Below are 21,171 nucleotides of genomic sequence, written 5' to 3' on the forward strand. Positions count from 1 at the left end.
TTCAGAAACCAGCAAAGGTTGACCAAAAAATTGATAAAGGCAAAAAATAGAATGAGTGAAAACTAGCAAGAAATATAAAAACAGATTGTAAGAGCTTCTACAAGTATGTAAAAAGGAAGAGAGTAGCACAAGTAAGTGTTGGTCCCTTAGAGGCTGAGATGGGAGAAATTATGAGGAATAAGGAAATGGCAGAAACATTAAACAAATATTTTTGTATCTGTCTTCACAGCAGAAGACACAAAGCATACCAAAAATGGTAGGGAACCAAGGGTCTCATGAGGGTGAGGAACTTAATGTAATTAATATAAGTAGAGAAAAAGTACTAGAGAAATTAATGGAACTAAAAGCCGACAAATCCCCTGGACCTGACGACCTACATCCAAGGGTTCCAAAAGAGGTAGCTGCAGTGATAGTGGATGCATTGGTTTTGATCTTCCAAAATTCCCTAGATTCTAGAATGGTCCCAGCAGATTGGAAGGTAGCAAATGTAATGCCGCTATTCAAGAAAGGAGGGAGAGAGAAACGGGGAACTACAGGCCAGTTGGCCTGGTATCAGTCGTCTGGGGAAAATGCTGGAATCCATTGTTAAGGAAGTGGTACAGGGCACTTAAAAAAATGATCAGAGTCAGCATGGTTTTATAAAAGGGAAATCGTGTTCGACAAATGTATTAGTTTTTTGGGGATGTAAATAGCAGAGTAGATAAAGGGGAACCTGTGGATGTAGTATATTTAGATTTCCAAAAGGCATTCAATAAGGTGCCACGTAAAAGGTAATATAAGGGCTCATGGGGGTGGGGATAATGATAGAGGATTGGTTAACGGATGGAAAACAGAGTAGGGATAAACTGATCTTTTTCAGGTTGGCAGGCTATGACTAGTGGGGTGCCGCAAGGATCTGTGCTGGGGCCTCAGCTATTTACAATTTATATTAATGAGCTAGATGAAGGAGGGACCGAGTATAATGTATCCAAGTTTGCTGATGATACAAAGCTAGATGGGACAGTAAGCTGTGAGGAGAACACAGAGTCTGCAAAGGGATATAGATAGACTGAGTGAGTGGGCAGTAAGGTGGCAGATGGACTATAATGTAGGGAAATGTGAGGTTAGTCACTTTGGTAGGAAGAATAGAAAAACAGAATCTTTTTTAAATGGTGAGAAACTTTCAAATGTTGGTGTTCAGAGAGGTTTGGGTGTCCTTGTGCAAGAAACACAAAGCTAGCATGCAGGTACAGCAAGCAATAAGGAAGGCAAATGGCATGTTGGCCTTTATTGCAAGGGGGTTGGAGTATAACAGTAAGGAAGTCTTGCTACAATTGTACAGGGCCCTGGTGAGACCACACCTGGAGTACTGCGCACAGTTTTGGTCTCCTTAATTAAGGAAGGATATACTTGCCTTGGAGACGGTGCAACAAAGGTTCACTAGATTGATTCCTGGGATGAGAGGGCTGTCCTATGAGGAGAGATTGTGTAGAATGGGCCTATACTCTCTGGAGTTTAGAAGAATGAGAGGTGATCTCATTGAAACATACAAGATTCTGAAGGGGATTGACAGGGTAGATGCTGAGAGGTTGTTTCCCCTGGCTGGAGAGTCTAGAACTAGGGGTCACAGTCTCAGGATAGGGGGTCGGCCATTTAAGACTGAGATGAGGAGGAGTTTCTTCACTCAGAGGGTTGTGAATCTTTGGAATTCTCTGCCCCAGAAGGCTGTGGATGTTGAGTCGTTGAGTATATTCAAGGCTAAGATAGACAGATTTTTGGACTCCAGGAGAATCAAGGGATATGGAGATCGGGCGGGAAAGTGGAGTTGAAGTGGATGATCAGCCATGATCTTAATGAATGGCGGAGCAGGCTCGAGGGGCCGTATGGCCTACTCCTGCTCTTATTTCTTATGTTCTTGTAAAGCACAGAAACAGGCCATCCAGCGTTTATGCTCCACTCGAACCTCCTCCCGTCTTTCCTCATCTAACTATCCACATCACCCTCTATTTCCCCCCTCCCTCATGCGCTTATCTAGCCTTTTAAATGCATCTATACTATTTGCTTCAACCACTCCCTGTGGTAGCGAATTCTACATACTCACCACTCTCTTGGTAAAGAAGTTTCTTCTGAATTCCCCATTTGATTTCTTGGTGACTATCTTACATTGATGGCCTCTAGTTTTGCTCTTTCCCCACAAGTGGAAACATTCTCCCTGTGCCTACTCTATCAAAACCTTTTTCATAATTTTAAAAACCTTTATTTGGTCACCCCTCCGCCTTCTCTTTTGAAGAGAAAAGTGACCCAGCTTGTTCATCCTTTACTGGGTATAACCTTTCAATTCTGATATTACCCTTGTAAATCTTTTTTGCACCCTCTCCAGTGCCTTTGTGTATTTGTCCTGAGAGATCCATATGCTCTTCTTACCCCATTTAGATTCTTATTTTCCAAGTAATATGTGACCTCTTAACAAAATGTAATACCTCACATTTATCTGTGTTGAAATCCATCTGTCTTAAAGGAGGAAAGCGAGGCAGAGTGGCTTAGGAAGGAAATTCCAGAGCTTGGGGCCTAGGCAGCTGAAGCCACGGCTGCCATTGGTGGAGCTAAGGAAACTGGGGATGCGCAAGAGGTTAGAATTGGAGGAGCGCAGAGATTTCTGAGGGTTGTAGGGCTGGGGGAAGGTTACAGAGATGGGGAGGGGGTGAGTCCTTGGAGGGATTTGAAAACCAGGATGAGAATTTTAAAATTGAGGCGTTGCTGGATCAGGAGCCAATCTATGTCGGCGAGCACAGAGGTGATGGGTGATGACCAACACCAATACAAGGGAAAGTGGGCCTTTCTGAATAATTCAATAATTGAAAGTGCTGGTAAACCACAATGTCTCTTCTGATTGGAAGAGTCTTTGGTGATTTTAATACAATGGACAACTCTGCCAAAAAATATGCCAGACGTATGCATCTTCAGCCTTTTGAGGAATTTTGAAACTTATCCATATCTTGGGCTGGGTAATCCTATATATTTCCAAAATTTGTTACATTTACAATACGAATTCTGGAAGGCTGAATGTGGAAGTGAGTAGTTTTCATTGCTAATTTGTTTTTTAAAAATTAATTGGGGATGCAGTGCGCACATTAATCAATCTTCCAGAACTTAAACACATAGATCTTTAATAAAACATCTGTTATTTTATTAATCAGTTACAAATGAGAACTAGCTGTAGAAAAGGCTACAGAAATGTGTCTCGGGAGAGTAGGGTTGAGATTCAGCCTGTGGTTAGGCAGCTCTGACCTCCTGAGTTTTGTGTGAAGTTCAATCCAGTATTTAAGGGCCAGCTGTGATTAAAATAAATATAATTACATTTTTAATATACTTACACAAATGTGTTGTACCTGTACTAATTACCTTGCTTCAAGCCTATCCTGCAAGAGGAGGCAGTGTCCAGCTGTTTGGTTCTTCCTTCACTAGTATTTCTTGTAACTTTTTTGTTAAAACCCCTCAGTAAATACAGTATTGTGCAGTGTGGTGCAGTAATGGGCTGTGTGGCACTATAGGGGTTGCCTGTTTCCCAGTGGCTTGTTTAGCTGCAGTCTGTCAGCATGCCTAAGCTGGGAGCAGTTCGGCATTTCATCTTTGAACTTCACTCATCGCCCAATCCTACCTCACACACACCTTCCCCACATACAACAGGGATCGGATTGCCACTTAGTACTTATTAATGGCTTGTGCCTGACACTAATTTGGCATGAGTGGTCTGATTTTTGTTTCTTGTTCACCTCGGTGTAAAATTAGCTAACAGGATAGCAGCAGTGACTCTTGTCATGGCTGTTAGTCGCTCCGGTTCTATCGATTGTCGAGATTTGCTGAACCTTATTAATTGCAGTGGCTTGAAGGGCTGCGATACTGCACACCGGATAGAATGAAACTGCTGCTGCGCATCTCCCGGGCAGCTGTGGCGGCTCTGACCTGCCAATGCAGGCAGTTTTAAAATTTTCAACTCCACATTTTGTTTGAGTTTTGTCACTTGGCAACAGTTATACTGTCAAAAAAGCGGCTGAACTCCGATGCCCCTGTTGCTTATTGAATAAAGGCACCACCTGCTGTAGAGATGATCCGTATTAACCAGTGCCAAATAGATATTGCTAACTAACCACAGGTGTGCCTACCGTGACACCGTTTTAACCACATTTTAGCATAAACTCCTTACACATCTGCTCACTGATGCCCAGTTTGGGTTCCGCCAAGACCACTCAGCTCCCGACCTCATTACAGCCTTCGTCCAAACATGGACAAATGAGCTGAATTCCAGAGGTGAGGTGAGAGTGACTGCCCTTGACATCAAGGCAGCATTTGACAGAGTGTGGCATCAAGGAGTCCTAGTAAATCTGGAGTCACTAGGAATCGGGGGGGGAAAACTCTGCACTGGTTGGAGTCATAAGTAGCACAAAAGAAGATGGTTGAAGGTCAATCATCACATCCCCAGGACATCGCTGCAGTGTTCTAGGCCCAACCATCTTCAGCTGCTTCATCAATGACCTTCCCTCCAACATAAGGTCAGAAATGGGGATGTTCGCTGATAACTGTACAAGGTTCCGCGCCATTCACAACTCCTCAGATAATGAATCCGTCCATGCCCGCATGCAACAAGACCTGGACGACGTTCAGGTTTGGGCTGATAAGTGGCAGGTAACATTCGCGCCACAGAAGTGCCAGGCAATGACCATCTACAACAAGCGAGAGTCTAACCACCGCCTCATGACATTCAACAGCATTATCATCAACATCCCGGGGGGGTCACCATCGACCAGAAACTTAACTGGACCGGACCAGCCACATAAATACTGTGGCAACAAGAGCAGGTCAGAGGCTGGGTATTCTGCGGCGAGTGTCTCCCCTCCTGACTTCCCCAAAGCCTTTCTACCATCTACAAGGCACAAGTAAGGAGTGTGATGGAATACTCTCCACTTGGATGGATGAGTGCAGCTCCAACAACACTCAAGAAGCTCGACACCATCCAAGACAAAGCAGCCCGCTTGATTGGCACCCCATCCACCACCTTAAACATTCACTTCCCCCACCACCAGCGTACCATGGCTGCAGTGTGTACCATCTACAAGATGCACAGCAGCACCTCCCAAACCCGTGACCTCTACCACCTAGAAGGACAAGGGCAGCAGGCACATGGGAACACCACCACCTCCAAGTTCCCCATCAAGTCTAAAACACCATCCTGACTTAGAAATATATCGCCGATCCTTCATCATCACTGGGCCAAAATCCTTGAACTCTCTCCCTAACAGCACTGTGGGAGTACCTTCACCGCATGGACTGCAGCAGTTCAAGAAGGCGGCTCACCACCACCTTAAGGGCAACTAGAGATGGGCAATAAATGCTGGACTTGCCAGCGATGCCCACATCCCATAAAAACGAATTAAAAAAAAAAAAACATTATTTCAAATACAGGTGAATGCAATCTATGTGTATATTTGATCAAAACATCTACCACCATTCAGTAACCAACCAAGTAAAGTACTCACAATCATAGAACACTTGCCCACTCTGCTTTTCCTCTCTCCATTTTACCAACAAATGCACAAAAAAAGCGAAAGTTCACCTGCATACACCCTGCAAATGTGAGTAATGAGCTCACATTACCAACGACTGTGTCTATTCTTTTTATTTGCTAATCAGAAATGCAGTTAGTCACATCTGGATTCCCATCAGCCACATCTGGCTAATGTATTGGACGCCAGTGATAGAGACCAGGAAGGGCTTGGGTTGGGTGAGTTGATCTATGCTGGGACGTTCAGAGGGGCATTGCATGCAACACTGTTGGAGCGGATGAATTGATGAGGGCTCTTGCTCTTGGAATGTGTAGATGTGTGTGGGTATTCTGTGAAGACTGGGTTGGGCATGGCTGCAGTGGCCCACTCCCTGTTGACTAGCACGGCAGTACGCAATCTTGTCCTACACAGAAGAACACGCAGGGAAGCCTGTGCTCTGAAAACTTGCCACACACATCCACTCCTTCACAAATCCACTCCTTCACAAGAGGAGGGGTGGAGGTGGTGGGGGCAGGGGGGGGGGGGGGAGACTGTATAGCGTTTGGATAGCTACCAGGAGATCTACAGACTTCATTCACTTGATTGGGGCACGTCTCTGTCTCTGTGCATCGATCCTCTTTTTGAATTTCAGTCCTTTTGAGCTGGTTGTGCCTGTAGAGTGTTGCCGTTGTTTCTGCCTGTCGACCCACGCCCCTTGCTCGGGCAGAAGACCCAAGCTGATGTGTCTGGACTGTTTGGATTTTTGTTTAAAGTGTGGAGCAGAGGTTAGTCCCTCCACATGCTGCAGGCTGATTTTAGAGACAGCGAATTAATAAATTATTTTGTTGCCCCCAGCTGCTTCAAAGTATTTTCCTGCTGCTTCTAGCCAAGTTCTGCAGCCTGACTGACTGCTGGTGTATTGGGTCGGGCGAGGCATTTATTTTTGACTACCTTTTACAGAGGATTTTGACGGGTTCCACTGAGGTGTCGTGTGTCCTCGGCAATGGGTATTTTGTTTCTTGCTGGCCTATGTCATGGTCCTTTTTGTAACTCTGTCTTTGAATAGTGTGCCACAGTGTCTGCTAAATCTCTTAACATTGCACTTTTGGATGCTCTGGCTTTGGATGAGTGAGGAGGAGGGAAGGAAGTAACGATGGTGCTTGAGTCATATAATGTTATCATTCCTAGCCATTTCCATTGGTCCTATTCTCTCCCAGCCCCCTTCCGTTGGTCCTATTCTCTCCCCAGAACCAGATCCAGCAATGCCTCCTCGCTTGTTGGGCTGGAAACTTACTGATCAAGAACATTCTCCTGAACATACTCCAGAAATTCTTCCCCCTCTGCCCTTTACACTATTACTATCCCAGTCTATATTAGGATAGTTGAAGTCCCCCACTATCATGACTCTATAGTTCTTGCACCTCTCTGTAATTTCCCTGCAAATTTGCTCCTCCATACCCTTCCCACTAGTTGGTGGCCTATAGAATACACCTAGTAGTGAAATGGCACCTCTATTATTTCTTAACTCTAACCAAATAGATTCTGTCCTTGACCCCTCCAGGACATCCTCTCTCTCCAGCACTGTAACGTTCTCCTTAACCAGTACTGCCACCCCACCTCCTTTCTTTCCTTCCCTATCTTTCCTGAACACCTTTATATCCAGGAATATTTAGTACCCAATCCTGCCCTTTTTTGAGCCAGGTCTCCATTATTGCCACAACATCATATTCCCATGTGGCTATTTGCGCCTGCAGCTCACCAACCTTAGTTAGCACGCATCATGCGTTTACACACATGCTCTGTAAATCTCCCTTAGACCCTCTTGTATTCTCTTCGTCTGACCCACCTAATAGCGTACAATTTCTTCTAATGCTACCTGTCTCTCCCAATCCTTTGTGCACTTTATTTCTGCCTTCCAATGGTACATCCTGGTGCTCCCCCCCCCCCCCCCCTGCCAAATTGGTTTAAACCCTCGCCAACAGCACTAGCAAACCACCCCCCGCGAGGATATTGGTCCTGGCTCTGAGGCGCAACCAGTCCGGCCTGTACAGGTCCCACTTCCCCCCAGAACCGGTCCCAATGTCCCAGAAATCTGAAGCCCTCCCTCCTGCACCATCTCTTCAGCCACACATTCATCTGCTCTACCCTCCTATTTCTATACTCACTAGCTCATGGCACTGGGAGTAATCTGGAGATTACTACCTTTTTTGAGGTCCTGCTTTTTAATCTCTTTCCTAGCTCCCTAAAATCTGCCTGCAGGACCTCATCCCTCTTTCTACCTATGTTGTCGATGCCGATATGGACCATGACCTCTCGCTGTTCACCCTCTTTCTCCTCCCCCCCCCCTCAAAATGTTCTGCAGCCACTCAGTGACATCCTTGACCCTGGCACCAGGGAGGCAACATACCATCCTGGAATCACGTCTGTGGCTGCAGACACGCCTGTCTGTTCCCCCAACTATTGAATCCCCTACCACTATTGCTTACCCGATCTTCCTCCTTCCTCCTTCGCTTCCCCCTCACCCCCTCACCAAAACAGTACAGCAGAGCCGTGGACTTGGCTCTGGCTGTACTCTCCAGAGGAGCCATTGCCCTCACCAGTATTCAATACTGGTTAGAAAGTGAGTTGCATTCAGGGGACTCCTGCACTACCTGCCTGGCTCTCCTTGTCTGTCTGATGGTCACCCATTCCATTTCTGCCTACAGACTCTTATGCTGCGGGGTGACCACCTCCTGAAATGTGCTATCCACGCAGCTCTTAGCCTCACGGATACACCGCAGTGACGCCAGCTGCTGCTCCAGCTCCGAAACCCGGAGCTTGAGCTCCTCCAGCCGACGACACTTCCTGCACAGGTGGTTGTCCATGACACTGGAAACATCCTGGAATCCCCACATGGCACAGGATGAGCATTCCATGGGACTGAGCTGCCCTGCCGTGCCTTTATTTATTCGACTAAAGTTTATTTCTGAAAGTTGGTTAACACTAAGGTGGGGGGGAGAAATTCACTATCGTCCTGTTTGGGGCCCTAATTTTTAAGTTTGAAAAGTAGGCGCTCACGATTCCAAACTTTTGAAAAATTCGCAGTTTGCGCTCCAGGAAGGAGGTGGAGAGCTAAATCAAGCCCCCCACTTCCTTCTTGGAGCGTAATCGGCAGCAGGCGGGGCGGAGACGTCAGCAGCGCTGCACACTGGGCCGTGCAGCGCCGCCGCGTTCAAGGGCTCCTCCCCTCTTAAAGGGAAGGGCCATCGCCGCAGGCTGTGCAATAGAAAAAGTACCTACCTGGACCACCAAGGCAGCCGCGATCAGCCCGGCACTCGAGCAGAATGCCGGGCTGATCGATCGCGGGTTGGAAACCGTGGGGGAAAAAAACTGGAACAAGAAAACTACGTGGTTTTTTTACTTCCCTCGGCCACCTCGCCTTTAATCATTACCCCCGAAGTGGCCGGCCGCCCGATGCACGCCTCCAATCTGTGTTTTCGACTGACGCTGTTGCAGGGGGCGTAAATCAATTTCGGGACTGGGCCGATGCGCACAGCAATAACGTCACGATCTCCAGGCGAAGGAGATCGGGCGCGCCACCGCAAAACTCCTGCCAAATATGGCGGGAGTCGCTGTCGGCGCCACACCCGGTCGCAAAGCCATTTGTGCCCCGTTAGCATCCCCCCAAGGAGGCGCAAAGGCATCCAATTTCACCCCCCTTGAGTCTTCAAAGTTAGGCCTACCTTTATCTCTGGCCGCTTCTCTCGCTCTCCTAGCTGAAATCGTAATTCAAATTATTATTTATAGTTCTATTAATTAGTTTATCTAGTTAAGTTAGGGAGATAAAAGTGCTAATACTCACCCACCAATCACACTCTGCTGTCCTGTGATGCCCTCCTTGTTTTTTGCTTTTCTTTTGGAATTCGCCGGATTTGTTATACTGCCGATTCCTTCCAGGTCCGCACTGTCATCAGGTCCCGCTCTCTCTATTCTCTGCCGCTGACTCCTTCCAGGTCCGCACTGTCATCAGGTCCCACTCTCTTTATTCTCTGCCTCCGGTGCTGCCGACTCCTTCCAGGCCCAGGTCTTCCTGTATTTTGTCGCAGTCCTCCTCTCTATTAACTAGATCCCCCCCCCCCCCCCCCCCACTACCACCATTTGGTGTCATCTGCAAATTTTGAAACTGTACTTCTGATACCCAAGACCAAATTGTTTATGTAAATGGTAAACAACAGTGGTCCCAGCACTGATCCTTGTGGAACACCACTTCCCACCTTTTACCAGCCTGAGTAACTACCTTTTAACCCCTACTTTCTGTTTTTTGTAGCCAGCTTACTATCCATTCTGCTACTTGTCCGCTGACTCCACTAGTTCTGACCTTAGTCATGAGTCTACTATGCGGTAACTTATCGAAAGCCTTTTGAAAATCCAAATATATTACATCTACTACATTAACCTTTCTGTGACTTCTTCAAAGAATTCAATAAGCTTGGTCAAGCGCAATCTTCCCTTTTTAAAAAAAATCCAAGCTGACTTTTTTTTTCATTTTCTAAATAGTTTTTCTATTAATCTTTAAATAAGGATTCCATTATCTTTCTTGCCACCAACATTAAACCAATTTGGCTATAGCTCCCTGGACTTAATCCATCTCCCTTTTTTAAATATAGGAATCACATTAGCTGTCTGTCAGTCCTATCACGCTATTCCCTTTTCTAATTAGTTTTTGTGTGTAATAGTACCTCTGCTATCTTCCCTAACTTCTTTTAATATGCGCAGATATAATCCTTCTGGACCAGGGGTTTTATTCTCTAAGTTTGAGTAGTTTATCAACTATCTCTTTCTTTCTATCTTGATGTCTTTTTTTAAATCCTTTCTTCTGTTATCATGTCCAACATGTTGGTCTCCCCGGTAAATACCGAGGCGCAGAAATTATTTAATATTTCTTCCATTTTGTTGTCATTACCTGGTGAATTTATCATGGGTATGCCTTGGTGGCCCTATTCCTATCCTGATTTTTCTCTTGTTATTTCTGCCTGTTGAATGCGTTACTATTTCTTTTTATATTCATTGATTTAATTTTGTAGTTTCTCTCTTTTTTGCCTTCCTATTTTTTATGACTTCTTTCCTAACCTATTAATATTCCTTTTTGTCATCCTCTCCTTCGTTGTGTATGCCTTTTTCTTTAGTTTCAATGTTGTCCTCATTTCTTTATTCATCCATGGTGTATCATTACTGGTTAGTTTGTTCTTGCTTTTTAGTGGGATATATTTCTTCTGGACTTGCTTGATTACTGTTTTTAAATGTTTCCCACTGCTGTTCTGTTTATTTCTTTGTCAGTAAACTTTTCCAGTTTATTTTCCTTAGTTCCATTCTCATCCCCATAAAATCAGCCTCCCCCCCCCCCCCCCCCCCCCCCCCCCCACAATTTATTGCATTGGTCTTTGTCTTACTTATGTCCTTCTCAATCTTTATATTAAATCGTATTATGTTGTGATCACTATCGCCTAGATGTTCCCTTACGCTTACTTCTCATCTGTTCTGGTTCATTTCCCATTACCAGATCCAGCAGTGCTCCCTCTCTTGGGCTTTTTACATACTGGGTAAGGAAGGAGTCCTGCACACATTGTATAAACTCCATTCACTGTAGCCCTTTCCAATTGAATGGGAAATGTTGACATAGCAATTTACAATGGGGAAATTTGGTTCATTATTCCCAATTTAGAATTTTTCACTCAGTTTATTTTTCATTGTTTAGTAGTTTTAATTGGTCATTTGTCCTACAATATGTCTTTGTCTTTCTCCTAGGTTGTAAACACGTGAAAGGTATTCTGCTCTATGGCCCACCAGGATGTGGGAAAACCCTAATGGCACGACAGATTGGGAAAATGTTGAATGCTCGTGAGCCCAAAGTTGTGAATGGTCCCGAAATCCTCAATAAATATGTGGGTGAATCTGAAGCGAACATTCGTAAACTCTTTGCGGATGCAGAGGAAGAGCAGAGGAGGGTGAGTGTTCCGAATCTTGTAGATGATGGCCCTTTTATTTTGTGCATCATAATGGGGGCGATGGAAAGGGAGAACATTGCCGGAATGTTTCTAGGTGGAGGAGGCGGGTGGGAGTACAGGCCAGCACCGAGATGTTGAGCATTTTCTACTGATACAGGTGCTAATCTGAGCCAGCTTGTATTGTGCCCAAAATATCCTCTCCCGGGCATGTGGTAGCACTAGCTAACCCGGATTTTCATTTAATTCCCCTTTTCCTTCTGAAGAAAATAGTTTTGAATTCAGGTTATGGATGGAGAAGCCAGAATTCTTGTAAATTTGTCAACGGTCATGAGTAAATGCTTAATAACGAAGCCACTCCCAACCTGACCTCGTGGGCTTGAGCTGTTTCAGAACAAAAACAGGTGTTCCAATGAACTTTAACTCTTGAAGATTGTGCTGAGGATAATTTTTTTTCTTGCTTTTTTTGTACATAAACTGCTAAAAGACTAACCGTTTCTAATCATTTCCATGGCAGTGGTGGCCATGGTGGAATTATCAATCATGTTCTTGGCATTGTATCGGTGGTCCATCAGAGTTTCTGTGGAAGTGCGCTAAAATTCACGATGAAGGGGCTTCACGAGAATGCTCGGCTACACAACACCAAGTGTGTTAGACTGCAGCCAGCTGGGTTTCCGTTAGTCAGCTGCTTGGCACAGTATGAAGAACCCCAGGTTCTAGGAGCTGACTGCATCATAAACCAACACAAGTGTGGTTCTAAAGTTGCATTTACAGGAAACTTTTTTTTTTATCCGGCACGGACGGAACTTATGTGGTGCCGGTTCATCAAAAATTCCGGATAACCGAACGCTATAAAGATACGGAGAGCTGACAGCTCCGTATAAAGCAACAAACCCTGTTGCTTAGCAACAAGTTCAGAACAATGGCCACAAGTTGCAAGCGTCTCTGTAGCTTAGCAACAGCCGCAGCCACACCCTTGCACAGCAACAGATGGAGGAACGCAAGTCAATATGAAGTAAAACCTACTCCTGAATTTTGCCGGTTAACCGAGATTTCCGGTTATTTAGGTGCCGGTAAATCGAAAGTATCCTGTACATTGGGGTGAGTGCCATACTAATGCTGCCTTCCTGTGCAGCTGGTGGCAACCCCAGAGTTAGAATCATAGTACCATACAGCACAGAAGGAGGACATTCGGCCCATCATGCCTGTGCCGGCTCTTTGAAAGAGCTATCCAATTAGACCCAGTCTCCTGCTCTTTCCCCATAGCCCTGCAAATCTTTCCCCTTCAAGTATTTATCCAATTCTCTTTTTGAAAGTTACTATTGAATCTGTTTCCACCACCCTTTTCAGGCAGTGCATTCCAAATCGTCACTTTCTGCATAAAAAAAATGTTCACCTCATCTCCCCTCTTTTGCCAATTACCTTTAAATATCTGTCTGGTTACTGACCCCCCTGCCAGTGGAAGCAGTTTCTCCCTATCTATTTCAAAACTGCTCCTCATTTTGGTCACCTCTATATTAAATCTCCCCTTAACCTTCTCTGCTTTAAAGAGAACAATCTCCGCTTCTCTAGTCTCTCCACATAGCTGAAGTCCCTCATGCTGGTTTCTCTGTGAATCCAGTCCTCACAGAATCACAGAAACCCCACAGTGCAGATAGAGGCCATTTCGGCCCATCGAGCCTGCACCGACACATATCCCACCCGATCCCCGTAACCCCACGTATTTAATCCCCCTAACACTAAGGGTCAATTTATCATAGCCAATCAACCTAACCCGCACATCTTTGGACTGTGGGAGGAAACCGGAGCACCCGGAGGAAACCCACGCAAACACGGGGCGACTGTCTGTGTGGAGTTTGCACAGTCGCCCGAGGCCGGAGTCGAATCCGGGTCCCTGGCGCTGTGAGGCAACAGTGCTAACCACTATGCCACTCTTTAACTTTTGGTCTGGAATCTGCTTTGGACTGTAAGTGCGGTGTATTCTTGTTTTCTTCCTCCTCCACTTGCCGACACGTACAACAGAATCCGTCAGCATTGTAAGCAACTCGTCTGTTGCATTTTAAAGAGTCATTTGTGTAACAGGAATGGATATATCGGTCCTTGGGTGAGAAAGGTGCTCGTGCTCAGTCTGCATGTGCTTTGTTTTAATTGTCTTTTTCAATAATTGAGTGTTCTATTTGTTTCCGCTACCTATTGGCTGCCTTTACTCGGTTTGCAGTTTTGCGGAATACAACCAGTAAGCTTGGGTTAGGTCAGGGGGGCGGACGCTGTTGGAGGGAGAGTAAAATTATTCTGAAAAACACATTCTAATGGTGGAAAATGCAAGTTTCAAAGGGTATCAAGGTTACTGTCAATGGATTATAGGTTTCAGCTGTGGCTCCGTGGGTAGCACACTCGCCTCCGAGTCAGAAGGTTGTGGGTTCAAGTCCCACTCCAGAGACTTGAGCACACAAAATCTAGGCTGACACTCCAGTGCGGTACCGAGGGAGTGCTGCACTGTCTGAGGTGCAGTCTTTCGGATGATTTTGAAGAAGAGCAGGGGAGTTCTCCCCGGTACATACTTATCCCTCAACCAACATAACAAAAACAGATTATCTGGTCATTATCACATTGCTGTTTGTGGGAGCTTGCTGTGCGCAGATTGGCTGCCACGTTTCCTACATTACAACAGTGACTCCACTTCCAATAGTACTTCATTGGCTGTAAAGTGCTTTGGGACATCCGGTGGTTGTGAAAGGCGCTATATAAATGCAAGTTTTTCTTTCCTCAGAAGCCCTTCAAATGTAACTATTTTCAGACTGATTGGGGGTAGAACAATAAATCTGGGCGGGAACAAGTTGACATTCACAACACCTCACCGCTGCATTTTCATTTCCTTTCAAAACTCGGTGAAGTAATTTACATTTAAAACCCTGTTAATGGGGCTTGAAGAAAACCAGGGGTGGGGGATGTAGTACCTGGCTATTTCCAGGTGCTTGGAGGCAGGCTGGTGTGGGGGGGGGGTGGAGTTTGACGAGCTCCTGTGAAAGTTGTACATCCTATGTGTTGCCGCTCCAGGTGCACAGTGGAGCATTGAGTCTGCGAAATGGGCCCTGCCAGTCAGACCTGTCCTGTCCGCTTCAGTCAAAATAGATTCTGAGGACAGTTCTCTTTTTTTAATTAACCCTGGTTTTAGTTGAATGTTGGTTACTATTTTGGACGGTGGGGGTTAAGGTTGAAGCATCTGTGTTGGATGAGAGCTACTTTTGGAAAAAGGTCAGCTCCCATCTTGAACCAGTGTCGAGGCAGATCGCCAGGGTGAGGACAGATTCCCAGAACAATATCGGCACTGTGGGCTTTGCCTTCATACCAGGCACCTTCTTCACATTTAATTCAAAAGGTTGTTTTTTTTTTTGTGGTCTGTCTTTTCACAGCTTGCAGCAAACAGCGGCCTACACATCATCATATTTGATGAAATAGATGCCATTTGCAAGCAGAGAGGGACCATGGCAGGCAGCACGGGTGTGCATGACACAGTTGTCAATCAGCTGCTTTCCAAAATAGATGGAGTGGAACAACTCAATAACATCCTTGTTATAGGTAAGGGCTGCGAACTGGCGTTTGTGTGCCTTCTAGCACTGTGGGTATTTTGCATGACTGCTCTTGGGGCCTGCGTCCACAGTCAGCAGCAGAATGGTGTCGTGAAGAGGAAATTCTGTTGCTGCTTCCTCTCTCTGCTCTAGGTCTGATAGTATGTTGACGCAGTGCCGAAGTGCGAAATACATATTGCAAGAAAGGTCCCATTTTTATAATGGCCCAGAAATTCGGGTCGGGGGCTTCCCGCGGGTGCAAGCCCCCGACCTGCACTTACCTTGCGCGCCGGCAGTTGAGCTCTGGGCTCCCGTGGAATTCCACTCCGGGGCCTGGCCCAGTTGCCGGCGCGCTGTGCTTGCGTGTCCCAGGGGCGTAGTTAGTGCGATGCGTCCCCTGGGATCACATGAGCTATGGGCAGCCAATCGGAGGAGGGAAAAGCCCATTCATAAGATTGACAGGAAGACCTGTCTAAACTTATGAATACTCCGGCCCCAAAGTAGTAGTAAACCTTCAAATAAATTTTAAAAAATCATCACACTTTTTAAATAAACTATAAATTACATTAAATAACCATTTTAAACAATAATTTAAATTTTTGAAAAAAATAATTTTATTAAAAAAACGGGGCTAAAAATAAACTTACCTTGATTTTAAAGTATTTAAAAATAATAAACCTGTGGGGGAAAAAATGTTTTAATTTTAATTAATTGACCACTTACCTTTTAAAATGCAGGCCTTACGCCTGGTTTTTACATTTCTAAAATCTAAAGACTTACCCTCACAGAAAAACCTGTTTTAAAAAAAAAACGTAAGTTCAAAGCGCACGCGCAGACTCCCACGTGCACGCGTTCGACCTCTGAACCCCTTCGTTCAGAGGAACGGAAGTGCCGGTTTCCCGCGCATGCGCAGTGCATCCAAGGAACCGGCACTTCCATCGGGTCCACGCGTGAGTACCCCGTGCGTACTCACGTGTTGGGACCCGAATTTCTGGGCCAATGTGTAAACTCTGCCCCCTCAACTTGCATTCCCAGTAGTTTCTTGGCAGTTTTGACACTCCAAGAATATTCAAGTGAGCCATCATTGATGGGGATAGATTGGTTGCCCAGTTAATCATTTTTTTGTTGTTGTCGCTCTTTTTTGGGCTTTAATCCAGTTCTCATTTTAGCAATTGACCACCAGTGTAGAACCTTATCCAGTGCTTTTCAAGTTACTGTGTATATAACATCCACTGCATTTTCCCCACACAATATGGCGGCATCTTCAAAAGAAAATAACTCCAAGCTGGTCATTGATTAACTTATGGAATCTTCCCCACCCACCCGTTCTAATTCTCTACTGGCTGTCCTTTTATCGAGCTCTACCTTCTCAATTGTTCCCCGCTAGGGCATATCTTTTCTTCCAGTCATTCATGTGAACAAAAAGGTTGGTATGAGTATAAAATGATTTTTCCTGTTTTATACGTGCAATGACTTTCTAATTCTCCGTGGAGTAAAATACGTCAGTGGGTTCCTTAACATTACTTCAGATTCGCAAATACTATGTTAAACCGACTAGTCTGACGTTTCTGGGTCTATCTCCTAATCTGTTTTCTGAATATTGCGGTTATATTAATTTTTAAAGCTATTTTAAGTAGCTGTGGATCGCTCAGAATCTCGAGGCTGCAGTTGTTTGCTCTGAGAATTCTAGGGCTGCAAGTGGTTTGAACATAAGAACTTAAATAGGAGCAGGAGCAAGCCTTTCAGCCCTTCGAGCCTCCTCCGCCATTCAATAAGATCATGGCCGATCTTCTGCCTCAACTTTCCTTCCCGCACTATCCCCCATGTCCCTTGATTCCCTTGGTATCCAAAAATCTATCGATTTTAGTCTTGAATATACTCAGCGACTGAGCATTCACAGCTCTCTGGGTAGAGAATTCCAATAATTCCCAACGCTTTGAGTGAAGAAATTTCCCTTCATCTCCGTCCTAAATGGCCGACCCCTTATCCTAAGACACTGACCTCCTAGTTCTAGACTCCCCAGCCAGGGGAAACATCATCCCCGCATCTACTCTGTCAAGTCCTTGAAGAATTTTATATGTTTCAATGAGATCACACCTCATTCTTCTAAACTCGAGGGAATATAAGCCTACTGTACTCAATCTCCCCTCACCCCAGGAATCGGGCTAGTGAACCTTTGTTCAACTCCCTCTAAGGCAAGTACATCCTTCCTTCCTTCCTTGGGTAAGGAGACCAAAACTACACCGTACTGCAGGTGTGGTCCCGCCAAGGCCCATATAATTGTAGTAAGACTTTTTTTTTTTACTCTATGCTCCAATCCCTTTGTATTAAAGGCTAATATGCCATTTGCTTTCCTAATTGCTCAGTGTACCTGCATGTTAACTTTCTGTGACTCGTGTACAAGGACACCCTGGTCCATCTGAATACCAACATTTTCCAGTCTCCATTTAAAAAATATTCTGCTTTTCTATTTTTCTTGCCAGAGTGGATAACTTCACATTTCTCCACCTTGTATGCCATCTGTCGTGTTCTTGCCCACTCACTTAATCTCTTTGCGTCCTCCTCACAGCTTACTTTCCCACCTAACTTGTATTGTCAACAAACTTGGAAATATTACACTTGGTCCCCTCTTCTGGGTCATTGATATAGATTGTAAATGGTTGAGGCCCAAGCACTAGCCCCACCAGTTACAGCCTGCCAACCCGAAAATGACTCGTTTATTCCGACTGTTTTCTGTCCATTTAACCAATCCTCAGGCCATCCATGCTAATATTTTACCCCTTATCCCATGAGCCCTAGTTTTGTGCAATAACCTGGTTGAACTACTTCCTTGGGGAGGAATGTATATTTGTTGTGAATTATGAATTAATTCTTTAAATGTTTGCCATTGCTTATCTACTATAATATCTTTAGTTTCTCAATCTACATTTGCCGACTTGTCCCTCATACCTACGTAGTTTGCTTTGTTCAGATTTAAGACACTAGTTTCGGACTTGACTAAATCACTCTCGAACTCTAAAATTCTTTCAAACTCAATATAAAATTCTATCATATGATCACTCTTTCCCCAGAGGCTCCTTTACTACAAGGTTATTAATTAACCCTTTCTCATTGCACAATACTATATCTAAAATAGCCTGTTCCTAAGTTGGTTCCTCGACATACTGATCTAGAAAACTATCTTGCATACATTCCATGAACTCGTCCTCCACACTATTATTGCAAATTTGGTTTGCCCAGTCTATATGTAGATTAAAGTTCCCCCCCCCCCCCCCTCCCCCATGATTACTGTAATACCCTTGTTACATACTCTGCTATTTTCTTGATTTACACTCTGCCTGACACTACAACTACTGTTAGGGGCCCATAAACTACTCTCCAGTGTTTTCTGCCCCTTCTTGTTTCTTAGCTCAACAAACTGATTCTACATCTTGATTTTTCAGAGCCAAGATCCTTTTTCTCTACTGTCTTTATCCCATCCTTTATCAGGGCTACCCCCTCCTCCTTTTCCATTTTGCCAGTCTCTTCTAAAAGTCAAGCACCTTTGGAATAATTAGTTTTCAACCTTGGTCATTCTGCAACCACGTCTCCGTAATGGCTATTAGATTAAACCCATTTATTTTTATCTGTGCTGTTAATTCATCTATTTTGTTGCAAATGCTTTGCACATTCAGGAAAAGTGCCTTTAGCTTTAACTTTCTTTTTTTCCCTGATGTCACCTCAGTTTCTATGCCCTACATTTGTTAAGCTCGCTGTCCCTTCCTGACCCACTCTGCTTATTTTTACCCAAATCACTACTCTGCTCTACAGCCTTGTCATTTCTCTTGCTGCTTTTTAATTTACCCTTTCCTGATTCCTCCCACCAACTCCCCACATTAGTTTAAAGCCCGATCTACTGCCCCAGTTAGTCGATTCGCCAGGATACTGGTCCCAGCCCGGTTTTAAGTGAAGCCCGTCCTAATGGAACAACTCCCTCTTTTCCCCAGCACTGGTGCCAGTGCCCCATGAAGCGAAACCCCTGCCTCCCATACCACTCTAAGCCACACATTCTAATCTGTTTGTCCCTATGCCAATTTGCGCATGGCTCTGATAACAATCCAGATATTATTACCTTTTTGAGGTTCTGCGTTTTAATTTCAACCCTAGCTCCTCAAACTCTCTCTCAGCAGAACCTCATTCCTAGTTCTACCTATGCCATTGATTCCAACGTGGACCACGACAACTGTATCCCTCCCTCCCAACCCCCATTCCGAGTTCTTCTCCAGCCGCAAGGAGATGTCCTTAACTCTGGCACCAGGCAGGCAACACAACCTTTCAAATTCCTGGTTGCGGCTGCAGAGAACAGTACCTATCCCCCTGACTATACTGTCCCCTACCACTACAACATCCACCCTGCAGACTTTGCCCTCATCCACACAGGCAGCAAGAACCTCGCACCTGTTGGATAAGGGCAAAGGCTGAGGCTCCTCCAGCACTGCACCTGGGGTCCCCTTACCTGCCTGAGTTGCAGTCACACCCTCCTGTCCCTGACTATTAACCAGACCTGTACCACAACCTACACGAAGGGGTGTGACTACCTCCTGGATCAAAGTGTCCAGGTAACTCTCCCCCTTCCTGATGCCCTGCAATGTCTGCACCTCTGACTCCAGTTCAAGAACTCTGAGCTGAAGTTCGTCGAGTTGCAGGCACTTGCTGCTGATGTGGTTGTCCGGGATCGCAATGCTGTCCACAAACTCCCACGTGCTGCAGTTGCGGCACACCGCCTGCACTGCCGTCCCTATAGAACCTTTTATTTATTTAATTTAAAAATAGGGTCTCCTTTTTAAACTGTTCCTGCTCTGCCCAGTGTTTTTGTTTGTTAGCTGATTACTTAACTCTTATTTATAAATATGTCAAATTTTAATTTAATGAAAATTCGCAACCCTTTAATGTTGTTATCCTCTCTTTAGTTAATTCTAATTTAATCCCCTTCGACCTGATTGATTGATTAAACACTGAAGTTAGTTATAATTATTATGATTTACTTGACTTGGTTATAAAATAAATTAATCACTTCGCTGTAGTTCCTTGGTCTCCACTCCTGGCATCACCTTTTTTCAGATTTAGAATTTTGTTTCGGATGCTTCCCTACGTCATGGAGGCAGATTTATTGATGAACTATTTTTTTCCTTGTCTGATGTCAAACTGAACATGTTGCCACAATGTGTGAAAATGCAACTGCTTTGATGTAAAAAACCTTTGCCTAAAATTTATGTAAGGCGATCTCGCCAGGTATCTTTTCAAATGGCTGGACATTTGACCGGTGGCTAAATTGACTAACACCCAATTTACATTAAACTTATTAGCCAAATAATAAAGGCCATCACTGTCGCGACCCTGCCAAACAGATTTTTCACTGGATGAGTGGCTACTGCTATACCCATAGTTTTATCGGTTTTGCATTCACCTTTGATCCAAGGTTTGTATCAAAAGCTGTTTTAATTCAAGCATTGTAACACTTTCTAGGCATGACGAACCGACCAGACTTGATTGATGAGGCTCTCCTACGACCTGGCCGATTGGAAGTCAAAATGGAAATTGGTAAGCTTTGTCCCACCAGTGGAAGGTTTTTATCTCCTTGTTTTACAGTGGTTTTAAACCAGCTCTCCAAATGGTGTTTAATATACATTTGAAGTCCTTAGTTTTTGGAAAGGCTATCGTGCAATTCTGTTCTGTAATGGACTTGCTGCGTTGATGCAGAACTGTTGTTCCCTGCTGTGAACACATGGGGCCAATTTCACCCAACGCTGCTGCTGTGTGGAGCGCCGCTAGGCCCCAGTGCCCTATCGCCCCGATTCGCTGACATGTGCTTGCCCCCATACATGGGCGCTAAGTTGGTGATTGCGTCCAGCTCATGAAATGGAGCAAAGGCGCTTGCTGCCCATGGCTGTGAGGAAAGACAAAATGCCGTTGCCTGTCTGCGGAGACGCTGCTGAACTGCTTGCAGTTTTCCCTACTCCAGCTTTGCTCCATTGGGCACAAAGATTCAATGAGTGAGTGACCTTTCGGCTCATCACTGATTCTGCTGATTCTGTTGTCATTTAATAACTTGACAAAATGTTG

At 45.0% G+C, this 21,171-nt stretch overlaps 1 protein-coding gene across 1 annotated transcript in view; it reads left to right on the forward strand.

Moving 5' to 3' along the window:
• nsfa (N-ethylmaleimide-sensitive factor a) overlaps nucleotides 1-21,171 on the forward strand; it is a 294,195-nt gene that overhangs the window by 132,530 nt on the left and 140,494 nt on the right. The window contains exons 9-11 of the mRNA XM_085966605.1: nucleotides 11,304-11,503; nucleotides 14,914-15,079; nucleotides 20,575-20,649. Of these exons, the coding sequence (XP_085822731.1) occupies nucleotides 11,304-11,503; nucleotides 14,914-15,079; nucleotides 20,575-20,649 (441 nt within the window). The remainder of the gene's footprint in view (nucleotides 1-11,303; nucleotides 11,504-14,913; nucleotides 15,080-20,574; nucleotides 20,650-21,171) is intronic.

This window comes from Somniosus microcephalus, chromosome 24 (genome assembly GCF_052327205.1).
Source record: "Somniosus microcephalus isolate GS21.2 chromosome 24, FLI_Smic_1.0, whole genome shotgun sequence".
Classification (NCBI taxonomy): domain Eukaryota; kingdom Metazoa; phylum Chordata; class Chondrichthyes; order Squaliformes; family Somniosidae; genus Somniosus; species Somniosus microcephalus.